The sequence below is a fragment of the Lepidochelys kempii genome, chromosome 8 (assembly GCF_965140285.1).
Source record: "Lepidochelys kempii isolate rLepKem1 chromosome 8, rLepKem1.hap1, whole genome shotgun sequence".
In the NCBI taxonomy this organism is placed as follows: Eukaryota; Metazoa; Chordata; order Testudines; family Cheloniidae; genus Lepidochelys; species Lepidochelys kempii.
The window spans coordinates 79,466,776-79,486,121 of NC_136387.1; the positions used below are offsets into that span (position 1 = coordinate 79,466,776).

A 19,346-nucleotide genomic window follows, 5' to 3' on the forward strand; every position below is an offset into this window, starting at 1 on the left:
TCTTCAATTAAACAGTTAGTGATGAAGGCCAAACTTAATTTCCAATATTGCGGAAATTGCAGATCCTCCAGTATTAGGCTTCCCCCGCAATTTTGATTTTAATTAGCTTACTTTGCACAGTCCACAATTTTGCATACATTTTGACAATTGCAACACACACTTTTTTCCCCATTAGTGCAGTAGAACCTCATTTATCTGAGCTGACAGCAGCTGGGGCTCAGGCTACCAGCCCTGTGCATGCAGTGCTTGGACTGTCAGCCCTGGGCATTGATGACTACAATATAGTTGCAGAAAAATGTCTGGTTATTAAAAAAATTAGCAGGCATAACATAATACTTGAGTGTTTATATTGTTCCAGAAAACTTTTCTTAAACAAATAAATCTTCTCTGGCTTTTCCAAATTACCACAATTAATAAAGGTCAATTATTACTTTTCTTCAATTTTCCATGTCTTGTCCGCAACTCAGTTGCAATTATTTGACAATCATCGTGTGATTCAAGTAGGATCTTAGTAATGACTCTTTAGCATCCTGCTGATGTGCAAATGTGTCTTTGTCTCTGAAAAACGAGTTTGAGCCTGCTTTTCTAACTTTGTAACATGTTACTGTAAAATCATTGCTATACAGTAGTCTCATAACTTTACATACAAAGTTGCCACACACATTTTACCAAGATAATAATGTTCAGCAGCTTATGAGCTTTCAAATGATACCACATGAGGTATACTTTGTACACACAAGGCATACTTTGTACAAGATATATCAAAACCATATAAAAGTGGTGAAAATGGAGAACAGAGTATCCCATGGGGCACAGTGTGTCACAAACCTGCCTAAATATCTCACCTGATCTTCCTCTGATTTCTTGTCTGTACCCTCTGCTTTGCCCATCTGATACCCCTTTTGTCTGTTTTTCAACAGCGCAAATCCCTCCCTCCATCCTGCCCCATATGCTTGGCATACCTTTTTGAAATCCATTTGTCAAACCTCCATCCTTGATCCATTCAAATCACTACTTAAGACTCTATGATCTCCCAAAATCCCACCCACCCAACCCACCTTTTTTGGACTAGTAAATATTTGTGTGCCTAACTTGAGTAACTATATCCTCATATATTGGTAACATGAGTCTTTTCTGACCACCTCTTTTCCTGGTGTATGTTATAGTCTCATTTGTGTGACAGATCTACCACTTACACAGCAAGGTCTTTGGAGTAAAGACTTGTGATTTACACCTTTTCTGTGAAGTTCTCAGCTCACTGTGGACGCTTTGAAATAATGACTAATAATAATTATAATATGTTCTTTTAAATACTTACTTGGGTTGTTACTAGAAACCTCAGCAGTAACTGAAAACCATAAATATATTTTTTAAAGGTAACAGGGAAAAAATGCCAACCAGAAAAATAAGCCAAGTTAATATGTAGAATGAAAACCCTGGTCTGAGAAATAAGTGTGTTCTAGGGAGTTAGTAGCTTTGAAATAATGCAAGACCCTACTGCTTCTGCTTCTATTTTGTTGCTATTACAAATTTGGGGAGAGGTTTAAAAGGATTTTGACACCTTTTGGCTGGTTGCATTAATTATTTCCAGGAGCAAGCCAGAAAATGAGAGAGTAGATCTGAGCTAATGGCATGGCTTGATTCTCCAGAGTGTGGGATGATTTCAGCTTCAGGGAGATAAATCCAGAGTCACTCCATCAAACACTTTGCAGTCACTTAGATTTACAGCCTGGAGTGTTTGTTACTCAAACATCTGAGCAATGTGCTGAGAGAGACATAATATCTTGTCTCATTGTTTCCTTTTCCTCTCCTATTTGTTGTATTCATTGATTGTCTCTTGTCTTATACTTAGATTGTACACTCCATGGGGCAGGGACTGTCTGTTTTTATGTGTTTGCATAGTGTGTAGCACAGTGGGGTCCTGTTTCATGATTAGGGTCCCTGGGTACTACCACAATACAAATAATAAACAATAATAATCATCATCATCATAATGGGCCTGATTCATCAGTGTATAATTTCTGTTTTAAGCTGGTGTAACTCCATGGATTTCAGCCTAACATGTGACACTCCATTGATCTCAATGGCATAACAATGAATATAAACCAAAAGTAACACAGTGGTGAATCAAGTCTAATAGCCATAGTGGCACATTATATCTCTCCTTTGTCAAACGGAATGTTTGTTCCAGACAATGGACAGATTACATGGGGTATTTGTACAGTGTCCAGTGCAACAGGGCCTATAACAGTTGAGGCCTCTTCAATAAAAACATTAAATACCACGGCTACTATTAATAACAGTATCTCCTTAAAATGGTTTCTTTCTTCTTGCCAGAACCTCACACCTTCTCCTGGGTGTTACCTTACTTACTGTAGCATTCCAGGATAAACACAAAAATAAAATGATCGCCATTGATAAAGAAACAGGTATTTGATCCAGCGGAGCCTGGCTCTGGCTTCCTTTATAATTGTGATTTCCATTGAGTAAGAAATGCTTGTGTTTTCACTGCAGAATGAAGATGTGGAAATCCTGAATTCTGTGTATGGAAAGAACGTGATTAAACTCCTTCGCATTAGAAGAGATGACAAGAAACACTTCATTAAAGAAGTGAACGCTTGCGTACATATTAGACTGAATTCTGTCAATGAGTACTTGCATGGAGACAATTCTGCTGTTATCCCTACCGACACCATAAAGAACATCGTCTTAGCTTTGGCAAAATGCAAAGGGGTATTTTTAAATTATTTTATTTAGTATTGTACTGACTGGTATTTATGATGCTGTCCAAGATTTATTTGGAAGTGGTCATTGTACTTATTTTCTATTGTCAACATATTTCAAAAGATCCTCTCTCCTCTTTCATTGCCTGTTCTATCCCCTTCCAAAGCTCACCCAGGTCGAGAAGCTCTTTTCCAGGCCAAAGTTGAAGAGAGTTTGGCTGAATGCAAAATTCCTACTCCCTTTCATATATTTTTCTTGCTTTCTGCTTTCCAGTTTGGCACTGAAGCTCCCTTCAAGATTTTGAACTGGATCTTTCCTTTTTCCAGTACTAATTTTTCATAGACACCCTTGACTTTCTCATGTGGTATGCGGTGCACAAGTGTGGATAATTTTTATTTTATACGTGGAAGACATTTTTAGTTTTGGTTGATACCCTCTCCCCCATCATGAATCTTTTTTGCATTTGGACCTCTTGGATCTGATACCCCTGAACTTTGGAAAAGTATGAATCCAGTTCTGAATCTTAAACTTGGAATTTGGGTCCCTCTTCAGTTTTCTGGTGCAGTCTTTTGTCTGACAAAGCCAGCACTGATCTCAAACATGTCTTCAGGTACCTTTTGTAGTAGGACAGCTGTTCACTCTTTAATAATAAATAAATAATAATAATACCTAGCTCTTATATAGTGCTTTCCATCAGCAGATCTCAAAAAGCTTTACAAAGAAAATAAGTATCATTACCCCCGGTTCAGTGGCTTCAGCTGTTCTTTTAATCTGCTAATTCCATATAGCCTAATTATACCACACTATGGACCAAATTCTCAGTCTTATTATGAAATCCCATCTTTACCTTTTAGTGTTCTTCAGTTTTTATTGTTCAATGAGACCACCTACCAGGAATGTTCTGGTATTACATTTTCTAAGGATCAGGTACCAGTGGTGGCTTCTCTCAATCCAATCATTCTACTCTGCCCTCTCCTTTCCTTTGTGTGGTGATACTATACCTAAGGAAAAAGGGATCTCTGATGAATGTGACTCTTTAGCTCCTATTGTAGTTTACAGTGCATGCTGACCAGGTGGTTAGAAAGACAGTCTTTATAAACTCAGAATTGAATGGCATCCATATCAGCCACAACATCTATTTTCACTCAAAATATTTACAATGATCCAGACAAACTGTGCAAGTTGTATTCTGTATGCCAATATACATTAGATAATTGGTGCTCTCTAATGTGTTATTTGTTTTCTTAGATCCAAACTATAGAACAATTTGCCCTGGATATCTGCAATCACTTCCTGTCATCATATTGTCACGTGGTGTACATCAAGGCCTATGTTCAAGAGGTACCATGGCGGCGTCTAGAAAAGGTATATAAAAATACTAGGACTGTCAAACGATTAAAAAAAATGAATCATGATTAATCGCACTATTAAACAATAATAAGAATACCATTTATTTAAATGTTTTTGGATGTTTTCTACATTTTAAAATATATTAACTTCAATTACAACACAGAATACAAAGTGTACAGTGCTCACTTTATATTTATTTTTATTACAAGTATTTGCACTGTAAAAAAAGAAAAGAAATAGTATTTTTCAATTCACCTAATACAAGTACTGAAGTGCAATCTCTTTATAATGAAAGTTGAAGTTACAAACATAGAATTATGTTAAAAAAACTGCATTAAAAATAAAACAATGTAAAATTTTAGAGCCTGCAAGTCCACTCAGTCCTACTTCTTGTTCAGCCAATCGCTCAGACAAACAAGTTTGTTTACATTTGGAGGAGATAATGCTGCCCGCTTCTTTTTTACAATGTCACCTGAAAGTGAGAGCAGGCGTTCTCATGGTACTGTTGTACCTGGTGTCACAAGATATTTATGTGTCAGATGCGCTAAAGATTCATGTGTCCCTTCATGCTTTACCACCATTCTAGGGGATATGCATCCATGCTGATGACAGGTTCTGCTCAATAACAATCCAAAGCAGTGTGGACCGACTCACGTTCATTTTCATTATCTGAGTCAGATGCCACCAGCAGAAGGTTGATTTTCTTTTTTGGTTGTTCGGGTTCTGTAGTTTCTGCATTGGAGTGTTGCTCTTTTAAGACTTCTGAAACCGTGCTCCACACCTCATCCCTCTCAGATTTTGGAAGGCACTTCAGATTCTTAAACCTTCGGTGGAGTGCTGTAGCTATCTTTAGAAATCTCACATTGGTACCATCTTTGCATTTTTGTCAAATCTGCAGTGAAAGTGTTTTTAAAATGAACAATATATGCTGGGTCAGAATCCAAAACTGCTGTAACATGAAATATATGGCAGAATGCAGGTAAAACAGAGCAGGGGACATACAATTCTCCCCCAAGGAGTTCAGTCACAAATTTAATTAACACATTATTTTTTTTAATGAGCGTCATCAGCATGGAAGCATGTCTTCTGGAATGGTGGCCAAAGCATGAAGGGGCATAAGAATGTTTAGCATATCTGGCATGTAAATACCTTGCAATGCCGGCTACAAAAGTGCCATGCAAATGCCTGTTCTCACTTTCAGGTGTCATTGTAAACAAGAAGCGAGCAGCATTATCTCCTGCAAATGTAAACAAACTTGTTTGTCTGAGCGATTGGCTGAACAAGAAGTAGGACTGAATGGATTTGCAGGCTCTGAAGTTTTACATTGTTTTGTTTTTGTGTGCAGTTATGTAGCCAAAAAAGAGAAAGAAAAAAAATCTACTTTTTACGTTGCACTTTCATGACAAAGAGATTGCACTACACTGCTTGTATGAGGTGAATTGAAAAATACTATTTCTTTTGTTTATCATTTTTACAGTGCAGATATTTGTAATAAAAATAATATACACTTTGATTTCAATTGCAACACAGAATACAATATATATAAAAATGTAGAAGAACATTCAAAATATTTAATACATTTCAATTGGTATTCTATTGTTTAAAAGTACAATTAAAACTGTGATTGAGATTAATTTTTTTAATCATGATTAATTTTTTTGAGTTAATCGCCTGATTTAACTGTGACTAATCGACATCCCTAAACATTACTAGTGTGTTCTTCTGGATGTTTCTTTCTCAGTTCATTTTTTAAAAGTTATATTACAATGCATTACAGTTTTACTTACAACTGTGTTTTAAACCTGTAGAATGGAATTCCCCATGTCCATTCCTTTATCTGTGTTCCTGAAGGAATTCGCTTTTGTGAAGCTGAACAGTGTCAGAATGGTGAGAAAATAATTGCTAATTTTCCTTCAGCATCATTACTCCTTCCTTAATGTCTCTATTGATTAAAGACAAACATAGGTTTAGAGATAGCTGCAGGAGTTAAAGGCTTGGAACATTATCAAAGATTCTCCACAGTGCTAAAACAAAGAAAGGGGCACCCTCAAAGTTTTTAAAATGGGTTTGATCCTTTGTCCTTGCTCATTGAATCATGGGTGAGCAGAATCCAGCCTTATATTTATAGAGTTCTCCTAAACACGTAATAATTACAATTGTTCACAAAGCATTACTATTACATAAACTCACAGGACTGAACTGGCTTCTGAAAATGCCCTGCTTCAACTAATACATCGCAGTATAGCCTATAGTTTGAATATTAAAGTTACTCTAGCAGTCAGTACACTCCCAAAGACATAGTATTTTAGTCCAACTGCCTAATTTACGGTAACACTGCAAAACCCCTAGAATATGCTTTGGCTTTGCTTCTAAAAAGATTGAATTTCTGCATTACAAATTAGGCCAAGCTGTTAGAGGACCTCAGCCTAACCTCTAAAATTGCACCCACATCTCGGTGCAAGCAATATTTCATGTGTAAACACTAAAGTGTGTGTGTGTGTGTGCAAATTCTGAATTCCTTGCATAACCAAAACTCCCACTGAGTTCAGTGAGAGTTTTGGAGTGTTCAAGTACTGTAGGATTTAAAGCTGCACCTACATATGTAAACTAGCATGTCAGATGTCTAGTTACCAATTTGAATCTACAAATTCCACCTCATTGCTCTGACTGTCAACAAGAATGCCAGTTAGATCCAAATTTTGTTTTATGTAACATGAGGATATAATGCCAGGAACTGGACTGAGATCACTACAGTGTTAAGCACAATGGGACCAGAGTTTCTAGGCACTGCTGAGATAGAAATAGTAACAATAGGCTCCTTAGTACTGAACAATCATCAGATAGTAACAACTTTTAATTGCTACTGACTGAGGCTGTATTCAAATTCATAATCGAGAGATGAAAGGTTCTGTAGCTCATTACCAGTCTTATGACCCTGAAGTCCCCTTCCTGGTTCACAGGGTTGTTAGAATTGAAAGGCACTTGTATGGGTTATATAGCATGTCTCCTGGTATCTTGGCACAACTCATTTCCTTTGTGAACAGCAAAAAGCTCTGAAAGGCTCATTCTGAGTGTTTTTTCTAATATTTCTACCAGTAGAACAGCCAGCATCAGACACAAATTTCCAGTGAATTTTGGCCTCAGTTTTCTATAGGTAGAGATGTTTTATGATCCTAAGACATTTAACCAATGCCACATTTTTGGCAGCATGAGCAACTCGGACTTGGGTTTCCACATCCTTTCTTAACTTTTGCAAGGAAATTAAAAGAGAAACCTGAATGAAATTAAAGAGTTTGTATCATTTTCTGGAAAAGCTCCTGCTTTTAATACACTGATAGTATCTCATATTTTTCAGTGTCTAAAGACTCATCACCAAACCTTGTACACCACATGCATAAAAGCTGTGAATGTTTGCCTGAGGGAGCAGTCTGTCCCTTAAGGATCATGGTGCCTACAGGGTCAGTCCATCCCTGTTACGTGGCATTGCCTTTTAAGATTTTGAACGGTCCAAAGTATATATAAGGACCTAGGAGACATTGATAGAGCAGAAGCAGTGCCAGGAATAAATGGTGCTTGGGAGGAAATGCCATCATGCTGCTTTTAGGGGCGCAAGAGCCTTGCAGAGTGGGTGGGGCAAATCATTTCACACAACCAATTGGGGATGAACTGGGAGAAAGGAACCAGCATAAATTCTGCCTCCTCCCTCATAGGAGGGCAGATAGCAGATGGAGAAGGCTGACCTGCTGAACACACTGAGCCTGAGGACTGATTGGGGGAAAAAGAGGCCAGCTGATGGAGAACCTGGTTAGGGCTCTACAGCTGGCTAAAGTACAACCAAGCCCCAAGGAGGAGAGTGGGAACTCATGTTTAAGGAGAGACGGAGGGACTGGCTACCTAATGTGAGCCAGGGCCTGAATGAGCTCTTCCCCGTCATCTATTAATAAACTGGGGAAAGTACTTCAGAAGCAGATGGCACTTGCATAGACACACCTATTGTGTCTAGGTGATCAGCAGACATACTGGCTTTGCCAAAGTGATCAGTTTTGGCTGTTCTGGGTTAAAATTCAGTGTAGTCTTGAGTGAAGGGGTAATGAAATGTTATCCTTATTGTACGACTAAAGGGCAGCAGAACTGAACTCAACATGCCTCAGTTGCGGGGGACTTACTTGCACTCCACTCACAAGCAGGAGGTAGTGATGCCAAATCCAAGTGAAAGTGAGTGGGTGATGGGATAACTGGTGGTGGTGCAGACTTTGTTTAAAGAGTCCTAGATACCATTTGATTCTTTCCCTCTGGTGTTTAAAGACAGAGCTGATCAGACTCAAATTAGAGTCTGTGTTTCTGTTCAATGATCACTAGAATTGAAATCACTGATCAGTTTTGGGGGCCGAGCCTTAGACCCGGTGTGGGGATAGTGTTGTAATTAAAGATAACACAGAGGATGCAGCAGAAGTGAGGTTCCCCACCACACACTGATACCACTAAGAACTGGGCTAAGCAGTGTAACCTCAGAACACTACATCGCAGCTAGTGGAAAAGGTGCGAGCAGCAAGCAGAAGCAGGGTCTGCGGTGTGCAGCAGTAAATGTGGTGGCCATCAGGAGCAGCAATGGTGAGCAGTGGCAGCAGCAGAGGCATTGCTTGACACCCACACCCTTTCTGGGGTGGGAGGTGAATCCTGGTGAATGCACCCCTGAATTTGGGGATGTTACTGATTTTGGATGACCAGCCATGAGCAGGGTGCAGCAGAGGGAAAGGGGAGTAGTGTGTTAAAGGGACAGTTGTCAGAATTTCACAAAGCAAGGTCTGAAACTGAGGCAAAGGACACTGCCCACAATACTGTGGGTTGGGTATTTACATACGGCGTGCATACTTCTGAATCTTTGTTGTTGTTTTTCCCCAAATTAATACTACGTTCCCTGTTCCTTTTAATAAAAGTTTCCTTTCCAGACGTAGTACTTGCGAGTGGGGAAGTATTATCTCTCAGCAGAACCCAGGTATGGCGTTTAGTTTTCCCAGATTTCTGGGTGAGTGCTCGAGACAGTTCTGTTTTGTAATGTTAACAGGAACTCTAGATATTGAACCTGGCCCTTGTTGCTGTTGCCTGGCAGAAGGGTTACATTTACAAGCCAGCTCCAAGCAGGAGAGCTGAGGATTCCTGTTTTGAGAAAGTAACCATCTGAAGCACAACCCCAGGTCCTCAAAGGGGATGGGGGGGGGGAGGGACTCTTGAACAAGGACAAGACCTGACCAGGACTCTTACATGAATCCAGAGTGGGGTGACTTATGGTGACTAGTGAAGTAAGTTACAGTCTGTAGAAAGACTTAATAAATTAGATCCCAGGATGGGGGTACATGTTTTGAACCAACCCAAGTTTGTATAATTGATTGAAAGAACCTGAAGGGGTGCTGAGTGCATTGCACCTGCAGGGCCACAAAAGGTCATGCTGAAGGGAACACCCGATGAGAGTTTGCAAACAAAAAGCATGTACCAGAACTCACTAAAATTACTTCCCTTCAATTTTCAGTCTCGCTATCATGCAGCCCTTTAATAATTTTCTCTGGATTTTCCACATATGAGAAGAATAACATCAGAGATGGTTTTCAACCATTTCCTTTTTACTTTCTTGCAAGATAATTATCTCTATCTTTAATGTTCCTCCTACACACCTATTAACTAGACTTTGAAATTTACCTCTCAGGCAACCCTTACATTTCACCCTTTCACTCTGCTAGTAAAAAGAGCTCTGTGAGAATTAATATGATCATCATAAGCATATTTCATTATCAACTTATCGAATGTTAACAAGCACAAAGCTACTGTGAGTCAATAAAGGTCTTGGTTAATTTAATTGATTCAATATCTGGCAACTGAAAAGATAACATAAAAATTATATATACTGATAGCATAAAATAAGGTATTTTATCTTTTGATAAACATTGCATAGGTGCTCGGTCACCCATTGTAATGAGCTTAAGACAGTGGTCCCTAAACTTTTGAGGGTTGCACTCCCTTACCCTATTAGTGCCCCCTACTCTAACCCCTCCGGAGCCAGGCCGGGGGGGACCACGGACAGGAGCACGGGGTCTGAGGCTGGGGCCGCAGCAGGGGGTGGGTCTGGGGCCGGGCCATGGCCAGGGGTGGAGGCAGGAGCGGAGCCGCAGCTAGGTTGTGGTGGGGTCTGGCATCCAGGCCCGTGGGCATCCTGGTCTTGGCCCCAGACCTGGAACAGAGCTGCGGCCAGCGGCTGAGGCTGGTGCAGGGCCGGGAGCAGAGCTGCACTAAGGCTGGGGACAGGGTCAGGTGCAGGGCTGGGAGAGGGGGATGCAGTTGGGGGCAGGACCAGAGGAGAGGTGGAAGTGGGGAGGGACTGGGTGGCGCTCCCTCCCCACCCCTTGTGGGAACTGGTCTGGGCCCCGCTGGGTCCCCCCCAACATTCCACCATGCCCCTTTGGGGGGCACACCCCACAGTTTGGGGTCCTCTGGCTTAAGACAATAGATATATAAAATATCTATATACCAGGTTACAGGGGAGCTCCTTAAACTGAGGCAGTGATACTTGACAGTAAGATACATACATTAGGAGTTTCATTGCTCATGCCTCCAGTGTATGACGACTTACACAGCACTGACTAAACTCCTCAAGTCCTGTCCCAGCATGCATAAGGCTCTGTATGAAACCTGGGAAGTATTACTGAGGGCAGTCTTTTCTTTAATTGCTTCAATGTCCTGGTAAGAAATAGAGGGGAATCCCCTGGAAATTAGAGATACAACTCCTTAGACAAGTTTAAAACAACAACAAAAATAATGCAAAGAATAAAAATGAGAGGAAATCTGTATCTGCAAAATAAAATGTGACTATTATTTCAGATGGGGCAATCCATTTTAAGTATCTCCTGTATCAAGTGGCCAATTTTTTAAAATTAAGAAATCCTATTACAGGCTATTCTTTAAATATTGTCTTATAATGGCAAGAGCTCATACAAGTAAGGAAGAGTGAATCGGACCCTATTCTGGCTTGCACATTATCATCAGAATAACTAAGACCCAGCTGCAGAATCTACGTTATTAAAAAATTCACAGTCAGAAAGAACACAGCTTGCCTTTCAGATTCCACACAAAGCTGGCAGCTAGGAAATGCTCTTTTTCAACTGACCAAACGTAGTGTCAAAATCACTGACAGAGAATAAGTATGAAAATTCAGTATCAGAAGATTCTTTTTCCTAATTAAAATGTCAAATTTTAGTAAAAAATTTTTTTTGTTTGTTTTCAGCAAAAAGTTTTCAACAAAAACAAAATTTTGTATGGAAAGCAGATACTTTTCATGAAAAATTTTGTTTTGACAAAACCTCAATTTTCTGTCAAAAAACAGTGTTGATGGAAAACTTTCAACCATCCCTACTCATGATGCCATTTTTATATAATCACTTTTCAGAGCATAAGCACCTTGAAAGACTATATCTCCTGGACAATCTCCTGAGCCAGCAGAAAGAAGTTTATCCTTATCTGATGTAGATAAATAGACTCCCTTTTGGACCTGTACAGTCTCAGTTTTGGAGAAATCTTGGTGTAGTCATAAGGCTGGTTTCACATGCCATACAGACGTGATATTGCTATGTATGTGGGGCATGTGTTTTTCCAATGCTTAAAAAAATGAAATACTTCTCAACCATCACTAGTGATAACTCTCAAGTATCCTAATAGAAAGATTTGTGACACATCAACTATTCACACACATGAAACAGGTTTGATTGTTACCTGGGACCAAACCAAAAAACTAGCTTCTCTTGCTCAGAAAAATTCTTCATTGCATAGAGAAACAAAAGTTAAATTTTCAGTTATCAGTGTAACCCAAAGGAGTAGACACATGACATTTCCCAGTGTGATAATCCAAAAGAGCATCTCAAATAAAAAGTCAAGAGTTCTTCTGGTTGTTATTCAGAAGAAAGCTGTGATCCTCACAATGCTACAGGGAACTGCAGTAGTAAGTTTTAGATGTAGCGGTCAAAACTGAAAGTACCTACTGTCAACTTGAAGCTGCGGGTACAAAAAACAGTGTCTGCAAGTTATCAAAACTGCAAGAGTTCACAGTGGCTGCTTGCCCACAAATCTACCACATGCAGAACTCACACGGAGATAGATGTGAAAGGGTTCCAGTCTATATATAGTAGATTTCCTACAATACTCCCTGTTATTACATAGGAAAAAACTGACCTCATCGTTCTCTTAGGCCACATCACTTATGGCTCAATTCAGTTCCCTCTGAAGTCAATGGGAGTCCTTCCATTGCCTTCAATAAGCGCTGAAACAAGTCCTAGCTCTGTCTAAGGCTTTGTTTACACTACAAAGTTAGGCCAACATAAGCCCCCTTGCATCAACCTATTTGTGCATGTGTCTACACTAAAATTTGTCTCCCATTGACATAAGCACTCCATTACAGCAATGCAGTAAAACCATCTCCCTGAGCAGCATGAACCATGGTCATGCAGTGTGAGTGTAGACACTATGTGACCTGGGTCAACCCTAACAATTCTCCAACAGCTGTCCCACAACGCCTTATTCCCTGAGACACAGACCACTTTGGTCACAATTGTGAACTCCACTGCCTATGGATCACAGAGACTGGAAGCCTCCCCCACTTCATGTATTTTTGAAATGCCTTTTCCTTATTACCCAGCTGACCATGTTGGGTCTACACATTAGACAGGGTCCTGCCTGGAGTAGACAGGAGATCCTGGATCTCCTGGGTGTGGGGAGAAGAGGCTGTGCAAGCACAGCCATGGACCAGCCACAGAAACATGGACATCTGCCAGTACATTGTACAGGGGATGCAGGCAAAGAGGTATGACGGGGACCAGGAGCAACACTGCATGAAAGCAAAGTAACAGCACCTGGTATACCACAAGGTCAGGGAGTGCAACAATTGATCTGGTGCTGAGCTGCTACTTTTACGATGAGATGTATGTCATACTTGGCCAAGACCCTACCAGCGTGCTGCAGACCACCATGGATACCTTGGAGGAGCCTGAGACAGAGATCCCAGCCTTGAACTGTGAGCAGGTGGAGCAGAAGTGGGGAGATGCAGCAGGGGTGCTTCAGCCATGCCCCAAGCCAGGACCTGTTTGAGATTCTGGCACAGTCTAGACAGTCCCATCAGCTAAGTACGGATGAACTGAAGAAGGGGAAGGGATCTTGGGTAAGCATGTTCATGCATTTTCTTTACAATGTTTAAGTTTAAAGATGGTACCAAGCCCATCCATCCCCAAGCTAATAAGGCACAGGTATCATCTTTTCATCATTTTACTTGTAGAAGAAGAAGCAAAAGGTATAACAAAGGTAGGAGTTGGTACATGCTTTCATTGGCAGGGGGCAGGCAAAGCAGTTTTTTTAATGTACCCTTTTCCGACACCACTCCATGACAAGTTTGGCTGGCACCATTGCAGTATACCGGCTAGCAGCATATCGGCTCAGGTGACTTTGGGACACCAGTAGCAGCTGTGGTCTCTGTGCCTTTGTTACCCCCAGGAGCGAGATATCAGCTAAAATCACGACCACTTGAGAAAAATAGTGCCAATATTCAGTGCTGTTGCCCTATGCTCATACCCACGGAATAGGGACAGAAATTCTATTGTTTCATGCAACCAAAATTCCTTCCCACCCACCCCTCCTCACCTCTGGCAGGCCATCACTGGGGCTGGAGAACAGTGCTGTGCAGAGGCCCTCCAAAGCTGAAAAGTTTTTATCGGAATAAGGGAGGGAGTTTTGAAACTTATCTTTCCCTTTCCACTGTGACTGTAAAAGTGGCAAAGAGTCCTGTGGCACCTTATAGACTAAACAGACATATTGGAGCATAAGCTTTCGTGGGTGAATACCCACTTCATCGGATACATGTAGTGTATGCATCCGATGAAGTGAGCTGTAGCTCACGAAAGCTTATAAAGCAAATAAATTGGTTAGTCTCTAAGGTGCCACAAGTACTCCTTTTCTTTTTGCGAATACAGACTAACACGGCTGCTACTCTGAAACATGTAGTGGACTGTAAATCCATGATACATGTGTCTGTTTTTATCAGCATTTGCTGCTGTTGCTACCTTGAGGAGCACACCTTTCTCACCCACAGAATGCCAGATCCTGAGGAGGAGGAGGAGAAAGAAGACAACTAGGAAGGACATGTTCAGTAAATTCCTGAAAGCTGGTGTTGCATCAGACCATGAACAAAGGGTCTGGAGGGCCAACATGGCAGACGGCATGAAGCAAGAGAGAGTGAGCAGGAGAAAGGCCCAGGAAAAGTAGTGGGAGATGCACCAAGACATAATGGGTCTTCTGACGCAGCAAACACAAATGCTTTTGCAGACCCTGATTGATGTACAGGTCCAAAAATCCTGGACTCCCAACCCTTTGTAGTCCTGAGAGAACTCCATTCTAGCAGCTGCATGCACCATCCTACATTCCATAGCATAACAGTCACATCTGTATTCCTACCACTCCACGTGGGGCATCAGCAAGGAAAATCACAGCTTCACGTACACTGACCTCTGAGAGCCACAGCTGGCATATCTGTAGGCACAACGGATTGTATTTGTACACTGAAATGGACAGAAATGTTAGCTGCCTTTCCAATTTCAAAGTCCCATTCTGTTTAATATGTTTAAAATATATGTTTAAAATTTGTATTGCATAGCCTGCCGTTTTTTGCTCATGGTTTTTCTGCACTGTTTTTGCCTCTCAATTTTCTATTTTTGGAGAATAAAATTATCGTTAATAGTACACAACAAACATTGCGGAATGCATCACTGTACTCAAAGCACACAGTACTTGTAATGTACAGCAAGCACCATATAACTGAGAGGCTGAGGGAAACAGTCAGAGCTGTACCTAGACAGCAAATACCAATCATGTACTACCAGCAACCAAAGCTCAAGGCACAGAGAACAGTCCAGCACAGAACACACTTATGGCTGACTACTAAAGTGTGGTACTTCTGCACATCTGCAAATACAGGTGAATCATGTGTCTTATGTTTATGAGAATAGTGCAGAGCTCTGTGGGCTCCATGCTTCTGTCAGAGATCGTGGAAACCGAAAAGTGCCATGCGGGATTGTGGGGTTTTAAAAATAAGGAGCAAAAATTATGGGATATGGCTGGCATTATGGGGTGGAGACACGTGCATGCTGGGAACTTGGCCCCTAGCTCTCAGTGATCCGTAGACAAGTCATTTCTGTCCTGCAAAAATTTCCCAACAGGCATTGTGCCAGACAACTGTGCATGGCACACTGCCCTTTGCATTGACACAAGCAGTCCTGGTGAGTATGTGCAGTGCTGGTGCAAGCAGCCAAGTATACACACACGAGTGATATACTAAGTTTGACGGCTGTATACTGATGTACATTGTGTGAAATAAAGTCTGTGGCACAGACATGGCTAAGGGGCTGATCAAAAAGGTGAGGTGTGGAATGACTAACTCCCATTGATTTTAATGGGAATTGGATTGGGAGTGTGCCACTCCTTAGGGAAAGGACCTACAGCACCTTTCAAGATCACACTCTAACTTCTAATGTATAGAAGTTGGCTCTCAGCTCCGTATGTCTGTGTGCAGAAAATGATGTTTAACAATACCTACGTATCACACAAATGCATGAAATTACACCTTTGGGTGAATGCTGTATGACAGTACATCACCCCAGCACAGAGTTCCCATCTCCCTGCATGAATAGGAGCTGATCTTTTCCCTCTAATATTTTTGGATCACAGGTCGTCCACTTGTTATCTCTGGAATTAAAGAGCTGAAACTTAAGAAAACAACACAGTCTGGATTTCAAGGCTTCCACAGGGACAAATACACCACAATTCCTGAACGGACTGACAGGGTTTTAAGTGCAGAACTATTCTGCAAGTGGTCCTATGGCGAGTGTCAAGATATTGACTTTGACTGCATATGGTACGTACTGAATTGAATCATGTCTTCTGGCAAATTTATTATTTCTAGACTCCCTCAAAAACAAACAAATCAACACTCCACATGCAGTAGGGACTGCACAGACTGTGCCCTAAAAGCAACCCCAGCTTGCTTTTTGTTACCATTAAAACTGCCTTATTTAAATTCTCTAGGCCTGATTTTCCGTTGCTGAGCACCCACAGCTCCCATTGACTTCAGCTGAAGTTATGAGTGTTCAGTACTTCTGGAAATAAGGCTCTGAGTGCTAGATGGTCAGATGGTGTAAACTGGTGTAGCTCCGATTCAGAGTTCTGCTGATTTACACCAGTTGATGATCTGGACTGGGTAGTTCATATTGGAACACAGCGCACCTCGGCAAAATAAGCTAAATAGCTTAAATAAAATGCTAATTTGCAATATTACAGATTTAGGGGGATTGGAGCGGGAGGGGGAATTGGTAAGGAGAGGGCTTAGTACAAACCCTGTGTTATATTGTTGCTAGAAAGAGAGACAGAGGAAATGAAATTAAAATATTACAGATAAAAGTCAAGCATAATGACATTTAATAAAATGTTTCATCAGTAATTTTAGAACTTTACTTTCATACAATATTTTTAAGGGGCACTGTTCATGAGTGTGTCCTTGAGGCATTTTCTGGGCCACCTGACTGTGGCGAATACTCACCCTCTCACCAGAAGACTGTCAACAATATTCAGATGCTCACCCTGGCGAGAGTTCCACAGGTATCTTTTTCACCATTTAATAATATTTAGCTCATAATGAAAATACAGTCGTGGGGTCCACTGAGAAGTTCAGGCTGAGCCCATTTGTCTAGATAACCTAAGTAAAATATGAAAACTGCCTGAAGAGGCAGCTGTTTTGGAAAAGTGAGAATGCAGAGAAAACGCAGAGCACTTCCTGTGAAGATAATGGGAGTGAAGGGAACTCAGCACTTCACAGGAGCAGACTCAGAAATGAAAGGGAAGAATGCTACAGAATAACATTCAAGTGTTTCTAAAATGGGCCCATTTTATCCTCTTTGCTCTCCTTCCTTTTGTGACCTTTCAGTTGTTTAAATACTTTATCAGATTGTCATGCGGGAAAGTATGGTGACAAACTGTGACAGTTTCAGATTTTTATCGTTTCAGATACAGGAGATTGAAGTCACCTTGAACAACATCTATTATGATGTCACAGACCTGAAGAAATTTGGATTGACCAATGACAAGGAGGTGAGGGAACTTTTACAATATTAAATGCATGGAGTCATCTAAAAAACCCAGCCCACTAGAGATGTGTTTCCTTTGCACTGCTCTGGTTGTGCAAATTGGCCACAAAAGCTAGTTTAAGCGGGTTCCTATGGATTCCCTCTTGTGATGTAGGGCCAGCGTGGTGAGGGTGTGGTGAAGGAAAGGGGATGTGGTCAGACCCCCTGCTGTGCTCCAGAAATCCCCAGCCGCTAGAACAGCCTGTTGCTGTTTTGTTGCAGCAGGGTATAATTTAGACCTGGGCACAGCTCTGGGATGGGAGGGGGACAAGGGTGGAAGCTGTACAGCATTTGTCTCCCTCCCCATCAGCTGCTCAGAGTGGTGCCCAGATCCAGCTGAGGAGCTGGCCTGATGAAGTTACACTAGTATAAACCTGGTATAAGTGAGAGGAAAATCAGGGTATTTGATTTTACGATTGCCACTTTTGACAGATGAATTAGTCTTCCCCTATTCTCTGTTTTCTTTCCCTTGGATCTGGGTCCCCTTCCCTCACGACTCTTATCCTGGCCCCTTTTAAACAGCCAGTATAGGTCTGCTCCTGCTCCCATTTAAGTTCATAGCAAAAATCCCATTGACTTCAATAAGGGCAGGAATGTTCCCTGTGGGATTGACCTTTTGAGGTGTTGAGTGCCCTTAGGTTCTATGGAATATTGATTTTAGTTCAATGATACCACTGAGGTTGATGGGTACTCCAACTGGAGAAGAGCTACTCATGTATGATTGCTCTCTATAAATATATCAGAGGGATAAATACCAGAGAGGGAGAGGAATTATTTAAGTTCAGTACCAATGTGGACACAAGAACAAATGGATATAAACTGGTCATTGGGAAGTTTAGACTTGAAATTAGATGAAGGTTTCTAACCATCAGAGGAGTGAAGTTTTGGAATAGCCTTCCAAGGGAAGCAGTGGGGGCAAAAGATCTATCTGGCTTTAAGATTAAACTCGATAAGTTTATGGAGGAGATGGTATGATGGGATAATATGATTTTGGTAATTAATTGATCCTTAAATAATCATGGTAAATAGGCCTGATGGGATGTTAGATGGGGTGGGATCTGAGTTACTACAGAAAATTCTTTCCTGGGTATCTGGCTGGTGAATCTTGCCCATATGCTCAGGGTTTAGCTGATCGTCATATTTGAAGTCAGGAGGGAATTTTCCTCCAGGGCAGATTGGAAGAGGCCCTGGAGGTTTTTCGCCTTCCTCTGTAGCATGGGGCATGGGTCACTTGCTGGAGGATTCTCTGCTCCTTGAAGTCTTTAAACCACGATTTGAGGACTTCAATAGCTCAAACATAGGTGAGAGGTTTTTCACAGGAGTGGAGTGGGTGAGATTCTGTGGCCTGCGTTGTGCAGGAGGTTGGACTAGATGATCATAATGGTCCCTTCTGACCTTAGTATCTATGAATCTATGTATGTGTCATTTTTGTTCAGGTTCTGGTGCCAGTGGAGATTCCCTATGCTTCTTATACATGCACTCTCGGTAGGAAGAAGTGCTTAAGAGAGCAAGCCTAAAATGCAAGAGATGAGCAGCAAGTCAATTGGATGGATGTTTTGACCAGGGACCAACTGAAACTATGGGATCCATTCACACATACAGGACACACTTACCATGTGGTTTTCTTTTCAGAATGTATCTATTCCATTCATTGACCTGACTTTTCCCTCTTCAAATTACAGAGATTGGGATTTTGAAAGGAGCCTAAGGAATTCAGCTATCTAAACCCCAACGAATCTCAATAGGATTTTTGCACCTAATTCCCTTGGGTTCCTTTGGAAATCCCAGCCAGAAACATTAAAATCAGTTCATTAGAAGACAATTATTTTTAGACTTATTATGAAAGTTCCAGTTAATTAGTTAATGTCTGTAATGTGCTTTGCACATTTAAAATCCTAAATCGGTTCTATAAATTATTTATTAATGTTCATGCATTAATTCATTCTTCCTATTAACACTAAAATTAATTTACTGGCATGAGACCAAATTTTTAGGTGGTGTAAACTGGTATGACTTCAATGGACTATAATGATTTACGTAGCTGAGGATCTGGCCCAATATATTTAAATT

General features: G+C 41.1%; 1 protein-coding gene across 1 annotated transcript; it reads left to right on the forward strand.

Annotated features, from left to right (window-relative positions):
• Window positions 1–2,087: 2,087 nt before the first annotated feature.
• On the forward strand, window positions 2,088–19,093 carry LOC140916630 (uricase; the record flags this gene model as incomplete). The annotated part of the gene is made up of 8 exons (XM_073358303.2): window positions 2,088–2,111; window positions 2,515–2,733; window positions 3,973–4,089; window positions 5,883–5,961; window positions 15,826–16,012; window positions 16,629–16,752; window positions 17,158–17,241; window positions 18,713–19,093. Coding segments are annotated over 8 exons (915 nt in total), but the record flags the coding sequence as incomplete, so codon positions are not given.
• Window positions 19,094–19,346: the final 253 nt, after the last annotated feature.